Source organism: Brachyhypopomus gauderio, unplaced genomic scaffold (assembly GCF_052324685.1).
Source record: "Brachyhypopomus gauderio isolate BG-103 unplaced genomic scaffold, BGAUD_0.2 sc77, whole genome shotgun sequence".
NCBI lineage: Eukaryota > Metazoa > Chordata > Actinopteri > Gymnotiformes > Hypopomidae > Brachyhypopomus > Brachyhypopomus gauderio.
The window spans coordinates 1,050,001-1,069,795 of record NW_027506898.1 but is presented as its reverse complement, the minus strand read 5'-3'; the positions used below and the strand labels follow the sequence as shown (position 1 = coordinate 1,069,795).

Sequence of the window (19,795 nt, the reverse complement as noted above, 5' to 3'; positions counted from 1 at the left end):
GTGTGTGTCTATGTGCGTGTGCTTGTGTGGTCAGGACTGGTTCATATGAAAACATTTTAGGGATGCACCCATCTAAATCACTTCAATCACCACAAGACACACCGCCCACATCAAGCAGGTAGGATCTCTCACTCATCCACTTACGCAAGCATCCTTACACACACACACTAGAGTTGCTTGTCAGGCTCGGCATGCGGTCACATATTTTGGTGCATGCAGTGTTTTCTGCAGTGTATGACAAAGAGGTGCCACTATGTTTGTTTTTATTATGATTATTATTGTTGTTGCTGATTTATCATATCTTTTCCTAGACTAAAATTAATTTGTATTTGAAAATTCTTTCTCACAGTACAATTTCCCTTATTGTTTTAGGAGACAAAACACTTTGTTTTCAGTGCAATAAAATAACAGAAATAAATGTATTATGTAAATTTAGGTGTAAATATAGTAGGCCTATTAGTTTTAAATTCTAATTATACAATAGAAATAGCACTAGGTCGATTAAATGACACTTATCTTGCAGGCGTGAGTAATTTTTGTTTGGTGCCCTCTATAGGTCAGTGAGTGGCAAGAAGCTTTGCTCAAATTGCGCGCAGCCGCTGGGTAAAGGAGCAGCTATGATAATCGAGACCTTGGGCCTTTACTTCCATATCCAGTGTTTTAAGGTATGTGTTTGAGGGTATGTGCGTGTGTACATGTGTTTTCAGATGACAAATGTAAATATTGTGCATTGCTTACCGTGTGAATGCTGCGTTTCTGTCCCAGTGTGGTGTGTGTAGAGGGCTGCTCGGCGAAACAAGCGCAGGGACGGATGTGCGGATTAGAAACGGTGTGCTCAGCTGTCAGGACTGCTACATCAAATCACGTGGTGAGCGACTGCGCGTCTATATTCATTTCAAACACAGTAAAATAGAGTGGATACAAATAACCATAAAGATTATGAAAGAGAGAAGACTTATCTAAAATAATATGTAATGGGCAGTCATGGCCTGGTGGTAGGGAACTGGTCTTGTCACCGGAGGGTCGTGGGTTCAATTCCCAGACCTGAGGCCATGACTGAGGTGCCCATGAGCAAGGCACCTAACCCCAGCTGCTCCCTGGGCGCCGGGCTAGGGCTGGGCACGTGTGATCCACAGCCCTCTATTAATCACTAGTGTGTGTGTGTGTGTGTGTGTGTGTGTGTGTGTGTGTGTGTGTGTTAACTGCACAGATGGGTAAAATGCGGAGGACAAATTTCAATTGTGGTGTAAAAAATCACAGTTGACAAAATATGGCACATCACATAAGAACAGAGTAGGCTAAGTATAGAAAATATAGAGATGTACACACATACATACAGGCCCAGGAGAAAACAAAATATAGGCCTAAGGATAGAAATATAACATACCACCCTTTCACTCAACTGGAGCTGTATTGTTTTCTATGAAGAAACCCTGCTGTCTGTAGATAATGCACGTATTTTTTTTATGCATGTGACCAAAAAATAGGGCATGTGACTTACGAAATGTCTGTATTCCCATAGCTGCTGGTCAGCCCACCACACTGTAACCCTCCTGCGAACCGAAGAGCAAACGGAACATTTGCCAACCCAACGGAAGCCCGTCCCCGTGGAGAACTCTGAACCTCATTTCGGGAGCGATTTCCATAAAGCACAATTACACACCACCCTTCACGCAAATGGGTCAAGCTGGGACGCTATCTGATCGTTCTTCTGGACTCTATTATTAACACGTGAAAATCCTAATTATGTTTACTGTCAAAATGTATTTCTAATCATCACACGCATGTGCGTGTACTGTGGTAACCGATAATAAACGCCACATTAGCTTACTGTAGACTACAAAGTGGAATTCGCTGCATAGATACATGAAGTCAAAACTCCGACCCGCGTTTTCAACGAGAAAGGACCCGTAAAACAGTATCTAACGTCACTTGGTGGTTGCCCAAGAGAAAGGGGCATTGCTTATTCTTCAGTGATTTTGCACTTTAGACCACTTACCATGACTTTCAGCCGCTATTAAGAGACAAAAAAGCGTAATAAGCAATGATTGTCGCTTCGCCTATTATCCTGACACTTTAGGAAGTGGGAGAGTCTGCGTTATCGCTGGCCTGCCTAAAGGCCTCATGCAGTATATTTTCAGTAATGGAAGATAAATGATATGTAGCCTTCTTCGAGGTGCGCGAAGTTAAGTTTATCGTATCGCCTCCATCAGAGGCGCTATATGCTGCATGATTCTGTGAGGGAGTGACTGGACCTTTTTCGTTTTAGTTAAATGTACTCTTGTGGTTTTTTTTTAGTTTAGTTCTTTTTTCCCGCCTCATTTATGGAATCATTTGTGAACAGACATTATCTTTAAATGCATGCGGTTTGAAGTCTCACTAAGTTTTGGATGAAGACATTTCCATTTGGGGGTTTGTATGTTTTTTCAAGGCCTTTGGCTGGAGAGGGTTGCATGCTCTCGGGCACGAGACGGACTGTTATTTTAGTTTTGCGCGTTTCTGTTTTCCTTTGAAAATGTCCCTTTCAGTTATTCCGTACAGCATATACATTGCTATGTCGTGCCTTAAGGATGATCGCACACGTAGAGGACGGTGGTGTGATTGTGTTCTGTATGCAACATCCAAAGCTTATTGTTCAACGAGCTATTTTGTTTGCCTGTTCTACCACTGCGCATTTGGAGAGAAAAATGCACTGAGCAGAATTGTCCTATTTCTACCATGTTTTATGGATAAACCTTGTAAGCTGCACAACAAACTGTTTTGAATTTTAGAGGTGCGTTTTCAAGTCTAATTTCAAGTTGGTTAATCTTTACACATTTAGCGGTTGTGAGTGATGACGTCTTTATGCGAACATTAGGGCTTAGCATGTTCTCTATATTATTAGTCCATATCTGTATTAAATAATCTTACGCTTTCCAGTTTGTATTTTTACGACGGAGGTTTCCATATGCTTTGGTCTGTCTCGTCTGTCTTTTATTTACGTAGGTAAATTAAGATATAAGAAATATGAACCGGACAGGATGTACCCTATTGTTTTGTTTCTCGGAGGGCAATCAAGTCGAAAATGAAAGTGGCCTGTATGTTAAAGATCTGTATTTATTGTATCATCTTAATGAAGATCGATAAGACACCCTGACGAACCTGACAACCCTTGAAAAGCAATGGGTTTTATAGCAATTGTATGTTTATAAATAAATTATTTTAAATGCATTTTGTATTTATTTATTTTGTATTTTGTGTAGCAACTCTTGGCCCCAAAAGAGAGAGTGTCAACATGCGCTTAGGTTTCCTTTATTTTTTGCTCGTAATCAACTCAATCCGTTCATTTGACCTTACGGCACCGTGAAAATAGATAAAATACAAACACACACATGACCGTCACTCAAATACAAATGTCTCAAATACCAAACACAGGCATAGGGCCTACACAAACATACAAACCACACACATACCTCGCTGCGCTCACCAAGAAATACAAGTATACAACGTAATAATCTTTGATCCGTCCAATGTTGGCTTAGGGGGCCAACCCTATAGCATCATACTTATGATATGTTCATGTTTGATACTTGTTTATCCCTTTGAACAGTATCACAATAACTGAAAAGGCGAATTCCTTAATTAGTTTATATATTATTTATTAAGTCCTCGGCTCCCTGAATCATAAAAAATAAAATGTAATATATAAATCACTATTAGTTCACTATTACTAAAAATAACAATAAAGTGGTTCTAAAAATAAACAATCAACTTACCAAAATACATAACGTGAAAATTAAAACTAAAAACTAAGTAAACATTTATCTCGTATGTCTGTTAATTATCCGAAGAAAATCGTCTTACACCAAGACTGGATACTTGAAAAGCATGAACCCAATTACAGTATCAAATTATTAGTAATGAGCAAAACCCATGTAAATTGTGTTAGGTAGCTAATCAAGGTCTGTTTGGCAAAAACCTCAGATGCATATATCCGTGGAAAAGGGGTTGGGGTTGAATAAAGACATTGGCAGAAAATCTTGGGAATAACTCTATTGGTCTAAGATATCTTAGGTACATGTATTTCTATTGTCAGGCGCTAGTTTACGTTTTAATTCAATTGATGCGATACACATTTTACGTTTATTATTAAGTTAAACTGCTGCTGTGTTTGAAATCTGCGCGTGGTAAAATAGGCAACTACTGAAAAGCAAGATGATTGATGGTGATCTGAACGACCACAAAGTGCAAAGAGCGGGCATCATGTCGCGCGACTCAAAACACTTACACCCGCGCGCTCTCATCGCTCATAACCTTATGAAAGGGCCGCACAGCAAATAATCCGAACATTAGGAACTGGTATGATTTGTTAAAACGTCGGCTGGTGTCTGCGTTAAAAGGGGCATCGACCTGTGGCCTGCAGGTCATTAATGATATCAATCATATTACGAAGAATTATAAAGTCATAAATCAGTTTATTTTAGGTCTGCATTAGACATGTCTGAAACATCCAATCAGTTGGGTGTACGTGTAAACCTAAATTAGTTTTGCAGACATTTGGACCTTTTCTGTATATGTCTTCAACCAAAATCTCCTGAATATTACTCTACCAGTCCTTAAGAGCTGGAGTTCCTTAAGTATAGAATGGAGGTGACTCTTAATCTCTTGCCATGACATGTTGTCATTTGATATTGATAGACTAGTAGTGCCATTTACAACTAAGAAGAAAAAAATCATTTTTGTTTCTGCTTTAATTTAATGACATAAAATTTAAAAGGCTCCTTCCTGATATTTATTTTTTGCATGTTAGTCACACTTAAATGTATCAGATTAAACAAATGTAAATATTAGACAAATATAATGCAAGTAAAGGGGAATAGCCAAAAAAATCCAAACCTACATGACACCGTGTTTGATTGCCCCTAAACCAATACCCTAATACTCTAATAACCTAATAACTAAGGGTGGTTGGGCCATCCAACTGCAATCAAGTGTATCAGGCATTGTACAGCAACGTGAAGAAATTTTGGCCCACTCATATTTGCAGAATTGTTGTAACTCGACCACAATGATTTCCGAGCCTTTTAAGGTCATGCCACATCTCAGTCTCTTTATTTTGTTTTTCTTAAGCCAGAGATGGACTTGCTGTGTGTTTTGAATCACAGTCTTGCTGCAGAACACACGTAGAACTTCTGATTGAGGTCGTGAACAGATGCCCAACCATTCTCCTTCAGGATTTTTTGGTAGACAACAGAATACATGGTTTCATTTAGCACAGTAATTACGTCTTCCAGGTCCTGAAGTAGCAAAACAATGCCAGACCATAACATCACCACGAGGTGCGTGCAGTGGAGCATACACGTCAGCACTGTGTCAGTGTTTCGCTCCTAAATTCGCGCTCCTAAAACACGCAGCTGGCGCACCGTGGTTGAAAAACGATCATGACTGTGTTCTTTTTTTAATCTGCAGTATTTGCAGTACACAAGCACTGAACCCCATCTGTTTCTCCTTAAATCTACTGAAAACAAAAACGTAATTACATTTTGATGGGACAGCAAACTGGCCTTATGGTTAAGTTTACTATTTAAAGATGGTCTTTGTTTTACGATGCTTATGGGAAACGGCGCCCTGATTATTATGGTTTGTAAATTACTTTTTACTAAACAAAACGTTACCTACACGGTTGTTCATTTATATGTCTCAAATTGTTTCTTACTAAGTCACGTTATGACAATATACATTTCGATGTATAAGCTACGTGATTGCCTATGCGTTTAGCAATAACAATAAAGAGACAATAAACATTTCTCGTCTTTGATCCAACTTGGTCGTAACGTGAGTAGCAAAACATCATCAGTTATTATATAGCTTATAAAACCGTTTACATAAGTTATGCATATATTTAATAAATACACATTTTAAAATTGTACAATTATTTACCACTGAAATCAACATAAATTTATCATCTTTTTAAAATAAGCAATTAATTGGTAATCCATGCACGACCACGAGGCGCGGGCACGCAGGCACACGTCAGTACTGTGCGTCGAGGGTGTTTATTCCGGAGATTACGCGACTAGAGCGCGCGGCTGTTGTACCATGCCTGAGAAACGAGTGTAATCTGTAGCATTGGCCGTATACATGCAATAAAATGAGGGAAACTCCGTTGTCAAACTGTGAGCGACTGTTTCTTCTTAAAGCTATCGAAAGCAAGAAGGTAAGTTACATTGTGATGTATCTGTATCTGCAAACTGACTAACTCCCGTTAGCTAGCTGAACTTTTTAATTCGCAGTTGCCGATTCGTTTGGTTACTTATTCGCAGCTTTATTCGGCGGCTGGTTTCTTATTCATTAAGGGTGTGTTCACGATGCGCACAGGTCAAATGAATTAAAAGGAGCAAGTTCAGAGGATTACTGAAGACCTTATTGATGGAGAAATAACAAATGCATCATACATAACAGGTTCCTAAGTGTAAGAAGAACCTGATTTTAGCCTGGCACGACATCTTTTTATGTCTCAAATCTAATATACAATATATAAAAAGTAGTTTTGCACACAGGTCAAATTATTCAAAGGGGCAATTTCAGAGGCTTGTTGTTTGCCTGTATCATGTCGGGCCAGACAAATGCATCATAAAGAACCGGTTCCTCTCTGTAACTGGAAACATGGCACAATCAGCAGTGGTGCAGAGAAGTCAATGGACAGTTTCACAGGCATAGCGATGGCCTCATTCATGGTGGGCCAGATAAACCTGTTTTTTCTGCTTTTGGTCTATTTGTGTACTTTGCATTAAAGTCACAGTGATCTTTGGTATCAAATGTTTAGTATTTTGTTTCATAATGGTATAATAAAATAAAATGTGAATTTTCTTACAATAAGTATAGGAGGGGGTAGTTGTCGTTGTCTTGGCCAGGACATTCCTGAATATATACGTGTGTGTATAGGTAAAGATGTACACTCACCGGCCACTTTATTAGTTACACCTGTCCAACTGCTCATTAACGCAAATGTCGAATCAACAAATCACATGGCAGCAACTGAATGCATTTAATCATGTAAACATGGCCAATACCATCTGCTACAGTTCAAACCGAGCATCAGAATGAGGAAGAAAGGTGATATAAAGGTGAGTATTTCAGAAACTGCTGATCTTCTGGGATTTTCACGCACAATCATCTCTAGGGTTTACAGAGAATGGTCCGAAAAAGAAAAATATATTCAGTGAGTGGCAGTTCTGTGAGCACAAATGCCTTGTTGATGCCAGAGGTTAGAGGAGAATGGCCAGACTGATTTGAGCTGATAGAACGGCAACATTAATTCGAATAACAACTGAGGCATGCAGGAGAACATCTCTGAATGCACAACACGTCGAACTTGAGGCGGATGGGTTACAGCAGCAGAAGACCACACCGGGTGCAATTCCCGTCAGCTAAGAACAGGAAACTGAGGCTACAGTTCGCACAGGCTCACCAAAATTGAACAATAGAAGATTGGAAAAACATTGCCCGGTCTGATTAGTCTCGATTTCTGCTGCGACTTTTGGATGGTAGGGTCAAAATTTGCCATCAATATCATGAAAGCATGGATCCATCCTGCCATATCAATGGTTCAGGCTCATGGTGGTGGTGTAATGGTGTGGGGGATATTTTCCTGGCACACTTTGGGCCTATTAGTACCAACTGAGCATTGTGTCAACACCACAGCCTACCTGAGTTTTGTTGCTGACCGTCCCTTTATTCAAGTACAGTGTACCCATCTTCTGATAGCTACGTCCAGCAGGATAATGCGCCATATCATGAACACGACAATAACGCGCCATGAACATGACAATGAGTCCACTGTACTCAAATGTAATCCTGTAGGGCACTTTTGGGATGGGGTAGAATGAGAGATTCACATCGTGGATGTGCAGCTGACAAATCTGCAGCAACTGTGTGATGCTATCATGTCAATATGGACCAGACCCTCTGAGGAATATGTATATATATAATATTCAAAATGATAGCACAACAACAAACAAAATCCACAAAGAAGCAGGACGTTTAGAGCCGAGATCCTTCATGAACTGTGCAAGCAATGTGTGTGTACTTGTGTGTGCACTAATTGCATTGAGATTTACAGTTTTGTTTTCAGGAGTGTCCTGGCCAAGACAACGACAACAATCCCCTTTACTTGTTGTAAGGAAATTCATATTTAACAGAACAAAAGCAGGCTTATCTGGCCCGCCATGAATGAGGCCATCACTATGCCTGTGAAATTGCCAATTTACTTCTCTGCACCTCTGCTGAAAGTGCCATGTTTCCGGTTACATTTGAGGTTTAAAATGATATCGGGCCAGGCTTAAGGAGAGGAACCCGTTCTATATGATGCATGTGTTATTTGTGTGGCCCGACACCATAGAGGCAAACAACAAGCCTCTGAATCATTTCACCTATGTGCAAAACTCAATGTGTCATGTTTCCAGTTAGATTTGAGAGATAAAAGGATGTTGGGCCATAATGATGTTTCTGTTACACATAGGAACCAGTTATGTATGATGCATGTGTTATTTGTCTGGCCCGGCGCCTTAGAGGCATACAGCAGGCCTCTGAAATGACTTAATATGCCATATTGCCAGTAAGATTTAAGGTATAAAGTGATTTTGGGCCAGGCTAAAATCAGCTTCCTCTCATAGGGCCTGTTCTATGTTCTATGATGCATTAGTTATTTCTCTGGCCCTCCATCAATAAAGGCCTTCAGTAAGCCTCTGAACTTGCTCCTTTGAATCCATTCACCTATAGGCCCACTGCTCAAAATGCCATGCATCGTGAACACACCCTTTATGAATAAGTAACCAATAAGTTACCACATGCTAATATGCATTCTTTGTTGTTATTGTTAGCGCTTGGATGGAAGACAGACGTACGACTACCGCAATATAAAAATTGCGTTTGGTACAGATTATGGTTGCTGTACTGTAAGTCTCGGCAAAACAAGGTAATTTAACTGTAGTTCGAAAAAAAAAAATATTTACATATCATTGTGCATGTTTGTACATAAAATGTGTCTGTTTCTGAAGGGTCCTAGCACAGGTCTCATGTGAACTGGTCCCACCCAAAGACTCTCGTCCCACGGAGGGCTTCATGTTCTTTAACCTGGAGCTGTCGCCCATGGCATCGCCCGCGTTTCAGCCAAACAGGTTTGTACTGTCAGCACAACCAAAGTCAGGTGAAAATGGGAAAACATCGTAGCACAGTCTAATTGTTGTGGTTGCAGGCGTGTGTCCTGTTATATTTGTGCATCTGTGAATTTGCTTAATTTTTTTTATTGCTCCACTTTGTGTCTCCATTCTAGACAGTCAGAATTGTTAGTGACACTGAACAGGCAACTGGAAAGGTGTCTGCGCAATTCCAGATGTATGGACACAGAGTCTCTATGTGTGATATCAGGAGAAAAGGTGAACCGTTATATTCCATGTATTTCCTTTTGACACAAACATGCATCTGTTTGTGTTTCACCTGTATCATTAATTGGGATCCAGCAGGTATCGGACATAATGCGTCCAACAGAACATGCCACTTGGGGGAACAACAGTCTTTGCTCTTTCAAATATTTGTGTTTAACTTTGTGAGAACAGGACATATACTGTTTGTCCAGATTTTGCCAATTCTATTCTAAGTATGTTATCTTCTCAGGTTGGTATTTTCTCACTGGTTGATAAGATTACTTTTTTTTTTTTTTGAATGCCCAGTGACAAAGTTGTCTCATTGTCTGATGAAAAAGAATATATATTGTTTTGATAAGTAAAGTCATTGGCCCTTAACTTTGGTGCTGGTGGCAGGTTTGTAGCTGGGCTGCCCAATGGAGAATGGGATCCCTTTGAGTCTTGGTCCTCCCAAGGTTTCTTCCTAATCCCTATCTAGGGAGTTTTTCCTTGCCACTGTTGCGATATGCGTGTTGACTTGGGTTGCCAGGTGTGGCAGATCCGGGTGGATGTCCATGTGCTGAATCATGATGGCAACTTGATGGATGCGGCTAGCATCGCAGCTATATCCGCGCTCTGCCACTTTAAACGGCCGGACGTCGCCATCCAGGGTCGAGAGGTCACTGTGGTGAGCGTTCACACTTTTGCTTGACCACAAATGCTGATAGACCAGATCCAAGCTATTAAGAACACTGAATGACTGCCATGATTGTGCTGTCACCTGGCCTAAAGCACGACCATGAATACCCAACGACTGGACCGAACAAAACTGTGCCGTTTGGGCTTTTTGGCTTGACCTTTGACCTGTGCTTTAAACACATTCTGCCTTACTATGTCATGTCCAGTTCAGTTCAGAAGAGAGAGACCCTGTCCCACTGAGTATTTACCACATGCCAGTTTGTGTCAGCTTCGCCTTCTTCCAGCAAGGGTAATAAAAAAAAAATCACAGTCGTCACATTTTAAAAAATCATTAAAAATGAAAAAAATTGGACTCTTGAAATGTACTGTAGACTGGAATTCTTTAAAATATGCTCCTCACTGTTCTGTGAGGAGAAGCAATGCTGTTTAATGCTGCTGGTCTTTCCTCTCGCAGCACCTATTTGCTGGTGGATCCCTGCGAGAAGGAGGAGCTGGTCATGGACGGCCACCTGGTCATAGCCATGAACAAACACAGGGAGATCTGCTCCATTCAGTCCAGTGGGGGCATCATGCTGTTGAAAGAGCAGGTTGGTCCCTCATGTAGGTCTGTGATGTGTGCGCATGTATGACGAGGCCTGTGTTGAGTTAGGTTTTACTTATACACAGTACTGTGTATACTCTGTGAACAGACTGTGAACAGTACGAGCTGATATGAACATATTACTATATCATGTCTGTGTTTAGGTTCTAAGATGCAGTAAAATAGCCAGTGTGAAGGTATCCGAGATCACCGAGCTCATTAACAAAGCCTTGGAAAATGACAGACGAGTAAGGTAAGGCGGGGCTTGGTGTAGGGGTGTGGATGGATGGAGTGAGAGAAAGGGTTTGGTACCCTTTTATTAAGTTACAGAAGGTGTTTGGTATTAGGAAGCCTGTGCTTCCTGGCATGTGAACCTGCTGTTTCAATGTGTAGCAGGGGTTGACCCCATTTGGTCATATCAGGAACATGTGGGCAAGGCTGTACTTCAACAAACATATTTCAGTACAGACATTTCAGGTGTATGCCAGGTTGTTCTGGCCTTGAGTATTTGTTGCCACTGACCAAATTAGAGGCTTCTTGTTCTGGAATAATCTGGATTCTTAGGAAGGAGGGTGGAAGGTTTGGCTTTGCTGAGTCCATGCCTAAGGAGCGTGTCACTGCCCTGAAAAGAGGGGAAACTCCCATGGAAATGACAGATGTCCAGGAGACAGCTGACAGAATCATCAGCACAGCAGCAGCTGATCCTGAAGTGTATCCTTATTGGTCAGTTCCTGAAATGGCTCAGACAGCCAAAGGGGGAAGGCGGACAATACTTTTATTAACGAATCGATACATGATTTATTCAGTTTTGTAATGGAGAATATGAACTGAGGGAAGGCACTTCGCAGGAATGCAAGTACTTGCAGTATGTGCAGCTCTGCTCATGATTGTTATAAGGCTTAACAAGGGTGTTTTTTTTTTTTTTTTTTTTTTTTTTTACAGTTTTGTTTGGCTTTTCATTCTTTTTTCTAATTTTTAAATGACCCTTGACCCTTTAGCCAGTGTGTCCTCCCCCGTTATTGTTGCCATGGGTACTGGACAGGTGGGTGAAGGTCTTCAGAACACGTGGGGACTGGATGACGAAGATGAAGAAACTGTGGAAGAGGTGTCGGTCAAAAAAGTTCAAAGGAAGAGCGGTATGTGCTTATGTCTACCTGCCCGAGTGTCTCTCTGTCTGCCGTAGTGGAAGTGTTTACTCAGCGCATTTTTTTGTTTTGCAGTTAAAGAGCTCTCGGACAGTGAAGAAGAGGACGTTGTGATTCTTGATTGAGAAGTATGCACTAAAATCATTTTTTTTAATCTATTTGTATAAGTAGAATTGCCTATACATGCTTGCACACTATATGGCCAAACCTGGACACCCTACTATCACATTTATGACCTTGACAGACATCCCATTCCAAAACCGTGGCTTTAATTTGAAGTGTCTACCCAGCCTTTACAGCTTCCACTCATTTGGAGTTGGATTTTCAACAGATGTTGGAGTGTGTCTGTGGGAGTTTATGCCCGTTCAGTCAAAATGTATTGGACTGGTGTTGTACGAGACGTCTGTGATCGTTGTCCAGACTTTGATGCGTTCCCAGGGTGTTCAGTGAGGTCGACTCCAGGGCTCTGGGCAGAATACTGGACTTGTCATACCACGTCCTCACTTAGACCTCACATTATGCATAGGAGCATAAACTTTCTTCAAACAGTTGCCATTAAATGCATGAAAATGTCCAAACTGCTGTAGAATTAACAGTGCCAGAACAAAGGGGCTTAGCCCAGTCTTGAGGACCAGCCCTGGCTTGTTACCTTCATCAAACTATATTGGCACTATGTATTACAGTAGGTTGTGTTTCTTCAGGCAGCCACCAAACCCAAATGTTTTCCACTGCTCCAGAGTCCAATTGCTTAACACTACAACCGTCATAATCCTAGGCTTCATGAAATGGATTTCCAGCTGCTCAGCCACGGAAGCCCATTTTCTGAAGCTCCCGGCGCACAGTTCTTGTGCCGATGTTGCTTCCAATGGCATTTTGAACTTGAGTGACGCAGCAGAATATTTTTACGCCACATTCTTCAGGAGCTCTGTCCTGTGGGTTTGGGCGGTCAGCTGTGTTGGGTCTGAGTTTTTGCTGTTCCATGACCCATTTTACTACACTACCCATTCCTGTTGACTATGGTGAATGTAATGGGGTAGACAATTCCCAAAATTAAAGATGACATGATGATCCATTTAACGTCACTTATCTCTTGAGTACAATCAATTCTCCAAGTGTTTGTCTATGTGCTTTATTTTATACACCCGTTTAGGGGTGATTGAAGTTAAAATACACAAACTCACTAATTGGGAGTGCTGTCCATGTACTGTTGGACATCGTGTGTGTGTCAGTGTCAGTCATCTGAACAGTATTTTATTGTAAAGTTTATCATTTTTAAAGTAATTCCAGAAGCAGCAGCCCCCAGAATTGAAGAGGGAAGGAAGATCATCAGTGACTGTCTCTTTTACATCTCTGGATTCATTGTTAAATAAATTGTTTTATAGAATGCCTCTTGTGGTCTAGTGGTCTTGTTTTGAAAAGGTTGTTAGTGAAGCAGGAGGAGGTCATGTTGCACTCCGTTGTAGGAAATTAGAATTTCTGAGATTGTGTTGCGGCAATTTTTACATAACTTACTTAACAAAAAGTGATGTGATGGCCCGTACGGGGATCGAACCCGCGACCTTGGCGTTATTAGCACCACGCTCTAACCAACTGAGCTAACCGGCCATACGGAAGCATGTCCTTATTCTAAATTAATTTGTAGTTTCATCCAACGCTTATAGACCTGTTTTATACATGGTGTTTTTATTAACTATTGCATCCATTATACCATTTTGAGAAAAGACTGAACATTTTGCATTCATTGACATTCAACTTGTAAAATGCATGTAGTTTCATCGTTTGACCACCACATAGCGCCACATGTAAGGAAACCACCGCAATGCTCGTTCGCGAAACTCTTTTTAGCTACCGCGCTTGTGCCAGCGGCGCGTTCGTGAGTCTTGAGGGCGCGTTCGTGAGTCTTGAGAGCGCGTTCGTGAGTCTTGAGGGCGCGTTCGTGAGTCTTGAGGGCGCGCCCGTAGACGTTGATCAGGCTTCAAGATGGCGGAAGCCCTGACAACTCAAGAAGCGGTGGTAAGACACCTTCACGTTTTTAACACACGCTTTCATCGTGTTCTGCGGTCATGCCTCAAGTGGTTTTCAAAGTTATGTAGTAATGAACAAGTGTGGTTAATAACCGTCTTCAACAGAAGTTTAATAGTTTATACTTAAAGACGGGGCCCAATTGTCTTTTTTGGCAGTAGCTTAACCCGTGTACGGAAGCTAGTTAGCTTAGCTAGAAAACTATCTTGGTTGCTCGCTAAATACTGTGAATTATTTTTAGTTGATAGCCGAATTGCAAATTTATGGTTGGTAGGTGTATATGTGATACGTTGCAGTCAACAGTAAAACGTAGTCAATCCTGTCACATGTACCTAAAATGAAAGAAATGAACGTCTTGTCACACTTCTGTAACAGCTAACTGCTAGCACAGCGAATTAAGCTAGTTCTACACGGAGCGTTAAAAAGCTCGTTGAGACGGGCTGTGAGAAACACGTCCGTTATTCTGTTAGGTTGGTATAATCTCACTGTCATTAAGACAGAGGGAGACGGGCTGTGAGAAACACGTCCGTTATTCCGTTAGGTTGGTATAATCTCACTGTCATTAACACAGAGGTAGACGGGCTGTGAGAAACACGTCCGTTATTCCGTTAGGTTATTATAATCTCACTGTCATTAACACAGAAGTAGACGGGCTGTGAGAAACACGTCCGTTATTCTGTTAGGTTGGTATAATCTCACTGTCATTAAGACAGAGGGAGACGGGCTGTGAGAAACACGTCCGTTATTCCGTTAGGTTGGTATAATCTCACTGTCATTAACACAGAGGTAGACGGGCTGTGAGAAACACGTCCGTTATTCCGTTAGGTTGGTATAATCTCACTGTCATTAACACAGAGGTAGACGGGCTGTGAGAAACACGTCCGTTATTCCGTTAGGTTAGTATAATCTCACTGTCATTAACACAGAAGTAGACGGGCTGTGAGAAACACGTCCGTTATTCCGTTAGGTCGTTATAATCTCACTGTCATTAACACAGAAGTAGACGGGCTGTGAGAAACACGTCCGTTATTCCGTTAGGTTGGTATAATCTCACTGTCATTAACACAGAGGTAGACGGGCTGTGAGAAACACGTCCGTTATTCCGTTAGGTTAGTATAATCTCACTGTCATTAACACAGAGAGACGGGCTGTGAGAAACACGTCCGTTATTCCGTTAGTTTGGTTAGTATAATCTCACTGTCATTAACACAGAGAGGTAGACGGGCTGTGAGAAACACGTTATTCCGTTAGGTTAGTATAATCTCACTGTCATTAACACAGAGAGGTAGACGGGCTGTGAGAAACACGTCCGTTATTCCGTTAGGTTAGTATAATCTCACTGTCATTAACACAGAGTGACGGGCTGTGAGAAACATGTCCGTTATTCCGTTAGTTTGGTTAGTATAATCTCACTGTCATTAACACAGAGAGACGGGCTGTGAGAAACACGTCCGTTATTCCGTTAAGTTGGTATAATCTCACTGTCATTAACACAGAGAGGTGGACAGGCTGTGAGAAACACGTCCGTTATTCCGTTACGTTAGTATAATCTCACTGTCATTAACACAGAGAGACGGGCTGTGAGAAACACGCCCGTTATTCCGTTAGGTTAGTATAATCTCACTGTCATTAACACAGAGAGGGAGACGGGCTGTGAGAAACACGTCCGTTATTCCGTTAGGTTAGTATAATCTCACTGTCATTAACACAGAGAGATGGGCTGTGAGAAACATGTCCGTTATTCCGTTAGTTTGGTTAGTATAATCTCACTGTCATTAAGACAGAGATGTAGACGGGCTGTGAGAAACACGTCTGTTATTCTGTTAGGTTGGTATAATCTCACTGTCATTAACACAGAGAGGTAGACGGGCTGTGAGAAACACGTCCGTTATTTCATTAGGTTAGTATCATCTCACTGTCATTAAGACAGAGGGAGACGGGCTGTGAGAAATACGTCCGTTATTCCGTTAGGTTGGTATAATCTCACTGTCATTAACACAGAGAGGTAGACGGGCTGTGAGAAACACGTCCGTTATTCCATTAGTTTGGTTAGTATAACCTCACTGTTAGTCATGCACTGTTGTAGACCCTGTAGGTAACTACTAAATATCTTACAGTTCTGTAATATCAGTATTGTTGACTTCGTATGTCAAATCGCTGATAGCTGTTGTGTTTTGAACATTTCATGTGTTTGTTGCCCCCTTTATTCCTTCGGTAAGTTAACAGGCCTGTACCTAAGCAACTTGTGACAAAAGTGACTCCTCTGCCTCTTTCACAAATGTCTGATTTTTCTTGTTAATCATGTTAAAAAGCTTGCTTACATGTAGTGTAAACCTATATATTTTTTCATCTTTTCACAGATGAATGCTGCTTAAACCACTTTACATTAAATATCCACTCTATTATCACTATTGCTGTTGTCTTGTGCTGACCATTTTTGAGAACTCATTTTCACTGTTCCACTGACAGCTGACAGTAAGGGTATAATTTCAGCAGGGACCAGGATTTATCTTAGTTTAAGATTTGAGTATAATATCGTCAACTTTGTTCAAGATTCAAGATGCTTAGGAACACTTGAAGTGTGGGCAGCTGTACGTCATGCGTGAAAGAATGTGCATGCTTTTAAAATTGGTTAAGTTTAGTATAAATTGTGCAGTTATTTCTCTGACGGTAAGCAAGTATTACTGGGTGTTTAAGTTATCTGGGTCATGTACAGACAGAGGAATTTGGCATATATTTTGTGTCTCTGTTTCTCAGGCAGTGGAGGAGTTCCTGGCTGAGGTGAGAAGTAGGGAAGAGTCTCAGAATGCCGCCCTCGTCAGTCAAATCACTGCCATTAAGTTCCTCATGGCACGCAAGTTTAATGTGTCTAGAGCCATAGAACTCTTCCAAGATTACAAGGTGAGCTGGGACTTTTTATTACTATCAGCATGGCCGAGTTAAAAAAATTCAGACTACAGTTCAGTTTTGGTGTTGTTCTACTTTGTGTCTCATTTTAGTGAGATAAAGTATAAATGCCCCCCCCCCCCCCCCATCTTTCTCTCTCTCTCTCTCTCTCTCTCTCTCTCTCTCTCTCTCTCTCTCTCTCACTCTCTCTCACTCTCTCTCACTCTCTCTCTCTCTCTCACTCTCACATGTGCACACGTGTGCAGAATACTAGAATAAAAGAAGGCATCTACAACATTAATCCTAATGAAGAACCTCTACGAACGGAGTTATTGAGTGGCAAATTCACCGTTCTGGTGAGTAGATGTTAAGTTTAGATGAAGTATTTAAAAATACAACTTAATTTATACTTCCAAATAATATACATACCACACTGACATTGAGAAGTTTCATTTTTCAATGGCTGTTTGTAAATCATTTTTACATTAAATTTTTAGTTAGTTCTCATTTTTTTACTAGTTTGTAAATAAAAATTTTAATTAAAAGTATTCAAATATCTGGCTTCACGGAGCCATCAGAGTAAGATGAATGTGTGTGTGTGTTTGTGTGTGTGCACGCAGCCAGGACGTGATTCTAAGGGGGCAGCCTTGGCTCTCTTCACTGCCCGTCTCCACCGGCCTGACTTGACTACCCATAAGGCTGTTCTTCAGGCCATCATATATCAACTGGACAAGGCCATAGAAAAGTGAGTGAGGCTGTAAGAGATTTGTTGTTTCCTGAACTGGACAGTCTCCTGAACAGAGACGCTAATGCAGATTTCCTCTTTTCAGTGGTGAGATTCGAGAGCCATTGTTGTTACATGCAGCATTTAAGTAAAGACACAACACATTGTCACAACTTTCAATTGATTTCTATTGGTGTCCTAAGCTATCATCCCAAAGTTGTGGGATAGGTACACATTTTTATTTAGGAAAGATTTGTTTAATGCATTTTAATTGATTATTTTTTTTACTGTTATGCAGGGGTGGGTAACTTCAAGGGAATCGAAGATATCTTGACATTTTGTGTTCTCCTGCTAATTTTTAGAAACTTCACAAAAAACTTGGATGTCTAGTAATTAATTCTGTGTCAGAGGTTAATACAACAAATCTATTCATACTCTTTATCTGAATGGACACCTTCCCCCAGGCATACACGTGTATGTGTGCATGTGAAAATGGTGAGAACAGATTAGTCCATAGACTGTTTCACATCTGGATATTCTGCACAGTACATTGGGATGAAAGATCACAATTCAGATTATGGATCGTAAATGGGTGTTACAAAGATCGTAATATGCATTTTTGGCAAAATCGCCCACTCTTACAGTAATGTATGCGAGTATTCGTATACCAACACTTGAGGATGGTGGGTCACATTTTCAAGTTGTTTGCTCTTCTGCTTGCTGTTTGGTTCCAGTTGGTCATACTTTCCTAATATGTGTTTAGCATCTGCTGACCTGCCAGATATAATCTCAGTCCTGTTGTTTTCTATTTCTTCAGTATTCAGACTCAGAGAGATGGTCTTGTGTTCATTTACGACATGACAAACTCCCGTTACAGCAACTTTGACTATGATCTCTGCATCAAAATTTTAAACCTCCTCAAAGTAAGTGTTTTTTTTTGTGGCCGATACGTAGCTAGTGGCTGATTATGAACAGATTCATTGTGATGTCTCTAGCGTCTTCTGTACAATATAAATGACTACGATGTCCATGCTGTTGATGTGTACGCTAAGAGTGTTTCTGACCGTGTGAACCAGGGGGCTTTCCCTGCCCGGTTAAAGTGTGTGTTCATTGTGTCGTCGCCACTCTGGTTCCAAGCTCCGTTTACTGTACTACGCCTGTTTGTCCAAAAGAAGCTCAGAGAAAGAGTACGTCCATTTTCCTCTACACATGCCATTTTACCTGCTTATGGTAGATGTAATAACATCCACATAAGGGCAGAAGGGCCATTTCTGGAAAGCATTACTTTTTGAAGACACTTGTAGGCTAATGCGAGTGTGTGTGTGATTTCTCTAAGGTATATACAGTAAAAGCTCAAGAACTGGCCAGCCATATCCCAATCAGCTCCCTCCCAGAGCAGCTGGGAGGCTCCTCCCAGTTCAACCACATTGCCTGGATCCAGTCCTGTGTCAACTCCAGCCCCAGCAACCCCAACAACTCCCCCTATGCCACAACAGACTGCCTAGGCAGCCTGCTGGACTCCTACTCCCCGCGGCCTAACCAGACCGCCAACACCATCCCTCATGGTGCCAACAGCACCACCCAAGTGGGAGCCACCCTGCTGGGGGACGGACTTAACTCCAACTGCCCCCTTCTGGATGATGGGAATGCCAACATACAGAACTTCAGGCACACCCATTGGAATGGGTCCGCCCTGTCAGGGTCCGGGCTAGTCACGGGCCCCAACGCCAACATACTTAATGGACGCGGCTGTGGCCGGCAGCCGCCCCCACAGTCGGACACTCCCCCGGACACGCCCCTGCACACACCCCTGCACCAGAAGCACGGCAATGAAACGGGGGTGCCGAAAGAGGGCGTGTCTAACGAGGACTTCAGGCAAGATGACAACGAAGCCAAAGACTGCCATCGGGAGCATGACTTCTTCGAGGAGGAGGCGGAGACGGAAGATGGAGTCCCTCCCCTCCCACAGAAGTCCGGGAGGCCGACGCCCCTGTCACGCAGCCCAGAGCAGGATGCGAACTGGCCACCGGGAATGACTGAGGAGGCCCCGGCGACGTCCATACACATTGCTGAGCCAGGAGGCATGACCATGCAGGAACTGGTGCAGCACGTCAAACACAAGAAGAAGAAAGGAATCTACCAGGAGTATGAGGAGATCCGCAGAGAGCCTCCTGTTGGCACCTTCGACTACTCCAGGTAAGAGAGATGTGATGATTCCATTAGTAAGTCACACCTGCTGCTTGTTGAACTGATACACTTGATGCACTGATTTAATTTATTAGACCTTGTATGTAGTGCCCAACCTTTTATGTTTTTTTGTGTGCAATGTAAATTGTCAGGTAAAAATGAGGGCATT

At 41.8% G+C, this 19,795-nt stretch overlaps 3 protein-coding genes and 1 non-coding gene across 18 annotated transcripts in view; 3 read left to right on the top strand and 1 right to left on the bottom strand.

The window, feature by feature from the left end:
• Positions 1-3,210, top strand: part of limch1a (LIM and calponin homology domains 1a) — a 45,876-nt gene extending 42,666 nt beyond the window's left edge. For 11 of the 13 annotated variants that reach the window (XM_076990642.1, XM_076990648.1, XM_076990644.1 and 8 more), the window contains 4 exons: positions 35-118; positions 557-665; positions 766-868; positions 1,523-3,210. In XM_076990642.1, the coding sequence (XP_076846757.1) occupies positions 35-118; positions 557-665; positions 766-868; positions 1,523-1,548 (322 nt within the window). In that variant the 3' untranslated portion in view covers positions 1,549-3,210. The remainder of the gene's footprint in view (positions 1-34; positions 119-556; positions 666-765; positions 869-1,522) is intronic. The other 2 variants (XM_076990646.1, XM_076990649.1) reach the window with 1 other exon arrangement.
• Positions 3,211-6,001: 2,791 nt separating this feature from the next.
• exosc9 (exosome component 9) lies at positions 6,002-13,191 on the top strand. The gene is made up of 12 exons (XM_076990746.1): positions 6,002-6,196; positions 8,862-8,956; positions 9,039-9,158; positions 9,314-9,416; positions 9,934-10,071; positions 10,289-10,371; positions 10,537-10,669; positions 10,827-10,915; positions 11,227-11,373; positions 11,665-11,798; positions 11,883-11,935; positions 13,086-13,191. The coding sequence occupies exons 1-11, from the start codon at positions 6,131-6,133 to the stop codon at positions 11,930-11,932; spliced, it is 1,158 nt and encodes a 385-aa protein (XP_076846861.1). The 5' UTR covers positions 6,002-6,130; the 3' UTR covers positions 11,933-11,935; positions 13,086-13,191.
• A 147-nt stretch (positions 13,192-13,338) lies between these two features.
• Positions 13,339-13,412, bottom strand: trnai-aau (transfer RNA isoleucine (anticodon AAU)). Its single transcript has one exon. It is a non-coding gene; the product is annotated as a tRNA-Ile (tRNA).
• Positions 13,413-13,688: 276 nt separating this feature from the next.
• The window catches only part of ptpn9b (protein tyrosine phosphatase non-receptor type 9b), a 14,428-nt gene continuing 8,321 nt past the window's right edge, over positions 13,689-19,795 (top strand). For 2 of the 3 annotated variants that reach the window (XR_013125233.1, XM_076990695.1), the window contains exons 1-7: positions 13,689-13,820; positions 16,587-16,730; positions 16,982-17,071; positions 17,336-17,460; positions 18,257-18,362; positions 18,516-18,626; positions 18,776-19,635. Coding sequence is in view for 2 of the 3 variants with exons in the window: in XM_076990695.1 (XP_076846810.1) it covers positions 13,788-13,820; positions 16,587-16,730; positions 16,982-17,071; positions 17,336-17,460; positions 18,257-18,362; positions 18,516-18,626; positions 18,776-19,635 (1,469 nt within the window). In the remaining variant the exon portion in view is untranslated. The remainder of the gene's footprint in view (positions 13,821-16,586; positions 16,731-16,981; positions 17,072-17,335; positions 17,461-18,256; positions 18,363-18,515; positions 18,627-18,775; positions 19,636-19,795) is intronic. The other variant, XM_076990696.1, reaches the window with a different exon arrangement.